Raw genomic sequence first — 3,470 nt, 5'->3', positions numbered from 1 at the left:
ACACACATACATATACACACACACACATATATATACACATACACACACACACACACACACACACACACACACACACACATATATGTACTTTCTACCACTGAAAGTCCCTGAAATGGTATGATAAGAACGTTCGCACAAATATGGCCGAAATTACTAATTTGTTCCCTGAATGATTCTGATGGGTCACCGAATTTAGTGCAACACCTGTGTAGAGATACCACCGATTAGATAGTGAACTTTGACCCGGTACTTTATGGAGAAACGTTTGAAAAGACATCCCCGCCTCTCATTCTGTCAGTTTATCCAGATAGACCATTTCTTCTACACCAGGAGTATATAACTGTTCTACTTCTGACGCAGTAAGTCACGTTACCGCTGCCGTGGCTCGCCATCCTCGCGCTGCTGGTAGTCAGCGCCACTGTCGCGCGCCTGGCCACCAGGCTTCCCATGCGTCCTGCAATCAGGTGGAGCATCTGAAAACAGGTGGGTAAAAGGAAAGCACGAGGTCACGACGATGCATGTTCCGGCACCACGCGCATTACTTTGGAAATTGATACCAGGTAACCATCTTGAAACTACTATGGCTAATTAGCAGTAGGCTAAGCTAATTCATGTCAGTTTAATAAACAAGATTGGACGTGCACCTGGACACTAACACATACAGGCTGCAATCAGGTCTATGGGCTGCATCAACTCAAATGCTTCTTTAATTAGTAGGTTGGTGCAGTAAATGCCAGGCCCACCTACAGTACTCTGTCACAAAGTTAATTGTATTGTAAGCAGGACAAAAGTACCGAAATGCAAAACATTTTGTATTTTAAGACTCAGAAGGGCAGTTACATTAAGCCAAGACAATTATTTTTGATCTATTGTACACAGAAAAATGTAAAGTCTCCATTTACATGCATTGATTCCTGTTGGCATTTAATTGGCCATTGATTCTCTTTGAAAAAGCAAACGGTGGATACGCTTAACTGTCCGCCTGTTATTCACAACAGTGAATCAGAAGATCGCATTAAGTGCTTTGCAAAGGTGGCCTGGATGATTGCTAAATCTCTTATTAGCCAGTCTGCCTCCCTCGTTAGCGTTTACCGTTAAATACACTGCGGTGTAACATACAATGATAAAGCCGCCCACTAAAATAGAATTGTTACAGGCACAGATGTCGGTGCCTCAAGCCAAGCAGGAACAACATGTATACCTATAACTAAATGTGATCTTTATATAGTTCAGATATGATCTTTGAAAATACAGAAGTTTAAAATTGTATTTATATTACTCTATACTATACATTAATCAGTGCACCTCCGTTATTGATGCTCCAGTGAAAAGGGACGTGGCTTTTGTTGGTGAGAACTAATTAACAAATCTAACCATGCTTGTTAAGTTTGTTTAGCCATAGTTTTATTATTATCTGTAACTGAAGATGCCAACTATCCGGGTTTGTTTGTATTTGATTTCATTAAAGTTCATATAATATCAATATCGGTGTTAGAGTAAACCACGAACGGGTATTGTTAAGTTTAGTTATTGTTTATTGATTCAGTTCTGCATTTCAGTAGTTAATCATTATCTTTATTTGTTACTTACCATAAACACCATGTGTTCCAGATTATTAAGGAGGAGGTGCCAAACCATTTCCTCTATTTATACACTGGATGATGTCAGCAGTGACGTCATGGGGTCAGACCAAGTATGTGGTGAAGTAGACCATGTATAGGTGTGCATTTAGGTTAGTTGTGATCTGTTATGCATGGTTGTAAGTGTATAGCATATGGTAAACTATCTCATAGAGTGTTTGCTACCTGAAGGTTTGCAGTGAGCTATAGCTTTAGTCTCTTACCGGTTTGAGGAAGTATTCGGTGTCGCCTGCACTCATGGTACGAACTAGATCCTGCTGATGGAAGGCTCTATATAAGGAGAGGCCTTTGGCTGTTAGGGGGGGATGAACCTCAGTGTGTAGCTGTTTGCGCGTGGTGTTATGTTAATCTAAGTTACCTTCATGATGAGTTGAGTTTTATTCAGTTAAGCTAACAGTTTTTGTTTGTTTGTATCTGTGATTGGTTACATGTGTGGCAGGGCCAGTCTTGTAAATAAACACCATTTTTTTTTTCTGGACAGAGTTTCTCGTGTCTGCCTCCTCCCACTGTCCAAGCCTCTTGGGTCAGGCTCCCTCACAGCTTTAGATGCCAATGATAAATCCCAAGTGATTTTTGTGCAGGGACGGAAGCCGCTGTTATGTGTGATAATGCTGGTATAACCGTCAAGTTACGCACATTTACATAAAAGTTGGAAGTTCTGGAAGTACCAGTGCGACAGATCATGTTATGGCATGCGAAAATGCACGTTCAGTCTGTGAGTTATGTTTCTAAGTCATACTGATAGTAGGAATAATGTGTATTAGCTATGTTTAAAGAGTTTCTCTTCCATTGCTTTTGTGTTTGTCCTTTTACCCGTCGTCCTGTAGCCTATCACACACACACACACACACACACACCCAATCACACTCTCGCAGCAAACGGAAAAGGCAGAAATTGGCATTTAGTCAATTTTAGAATCTGAGCTGACCTAGTTAAACGGACAGAAGTAAACAGAAATGTTTGACCTGTTTTACTAACTTATCTAAGGACAAATACGTGACGGACTCACGAGGTAGGAATACGTGTTATCCCTGCAGGTTAAACAATGGGACTGTATGGAGCAATCTCCAGATCGTGCTTTTATTCTGGTATAAACATGGCACAGTCTCATTTGACACACGTCATTCTTTCTCTAAAGCATTTTTCAGCTAACACAGCTGCTGCACAAAGCTCTCAGCCAGATCTGTCTCATGGTTTAGTATCTTTTCTGCACGTCCGCCACTCTCCCTGGCTGTGTGGGGTTAAGGGAGGGAGGTTTTTTGGGGGTGACGGAGTGGTGGGAGTCTAACCCTCCGTCATCTACTCCTTGAAAAACACCATTATAGTCTGATTATTTAATTTGGCAAAGATAGATACTCACTGTAGTTGCAAGAGAGAGGGGAACTGCAGGATTAGAAGATGCAGCAGCAAAAAGAAAAAGGCCGAATCTTGAGAGAAAAGGTCTGTTTAGGCCGTCTGTCCCGTTTCGTCTCTGCTCCCAACGTCAAACACTGAGCAGGAACCAACTGGTGGGCGGGAGGAGAGAGAGGCTGGATGGGGAGGAAGAGAGAGAGGAAGGGAGGGAAGGAGATCAAACTTGTACAAGTAAACAATGTAGCAAAGCATGTGATTGGACTGGCTGAGCGAGAAAGAGAAAGCTGGTTGAGTTTAGACACTGTCTCTCATTTCCCTCATTCTCCCTTCTACCTCCCTCCACGCTCTACTTGCACAGACGGAGCCGAGGTCGCTTTATGTGAGGTTACGTTAGGACATGGGGGTGGGGGAGTGGGGGGACGACTATATTTTACAGCGGGCAAAAAGGGGAAGCGTGTGAAAGTGAGACGGCGAGGT

At 42.6% G+C, this 3,470-nt stretch overlaps 1 protein-coding gene across 1 annotated transcript in view; it reads right to left on the bottom strand.

Annotated features, from left to right (window-relative positions):
• cox4i2 (cytochrome c oxidase subunit 4I2) overlaps nucleotides 1-3,253 on the bottom strand; it is a 6,469-nt gene extending 3,216 nt beyond the window's left edge. The window contains exons 1-2 of the mRNA XM_031868904.1: nucleotides 3,001-3,253; nucleotides 374-473 (exon numbers count right to left, since the gene is read on the bottom strand). Coding sequence (XP_031724764.1) covers nucleotides 374-473 — 100 coding nt within the window. The 5' untranslated portion in view covers nucleotides 3,001-3,253. The remainder of the gene's footprint in view (nucleotides 1-373; nucleotides 474-3,000) is intronic.
• Between the last annotated feature and the right edge of the window lie 217 nt (nucleotides 3,254-3,470).

Source organism: Anarrhichthys ocellatus, unplaced genomic scaffold, assembly GCF_004355925.1.
Source record: "Anarrhichthys ocellatus isolate YVR2014 unplaced genomic scaffold, GSC_Weel_1.0 scaffold44, whole genome shotgun sequence".
Taxonomy (NCBI): domain Eukaryota; kingdom Metazoa; phylum Chordata; class Actinopteri; order Perciformes; family Anarhichadidae; genus Anarrhichthys; species Anarrhichthys ocellatus.
Note: the sequence above shows the minus strand (reverse complement) of the source record. Positions and strands in the feature narration are given on the sequence as shown.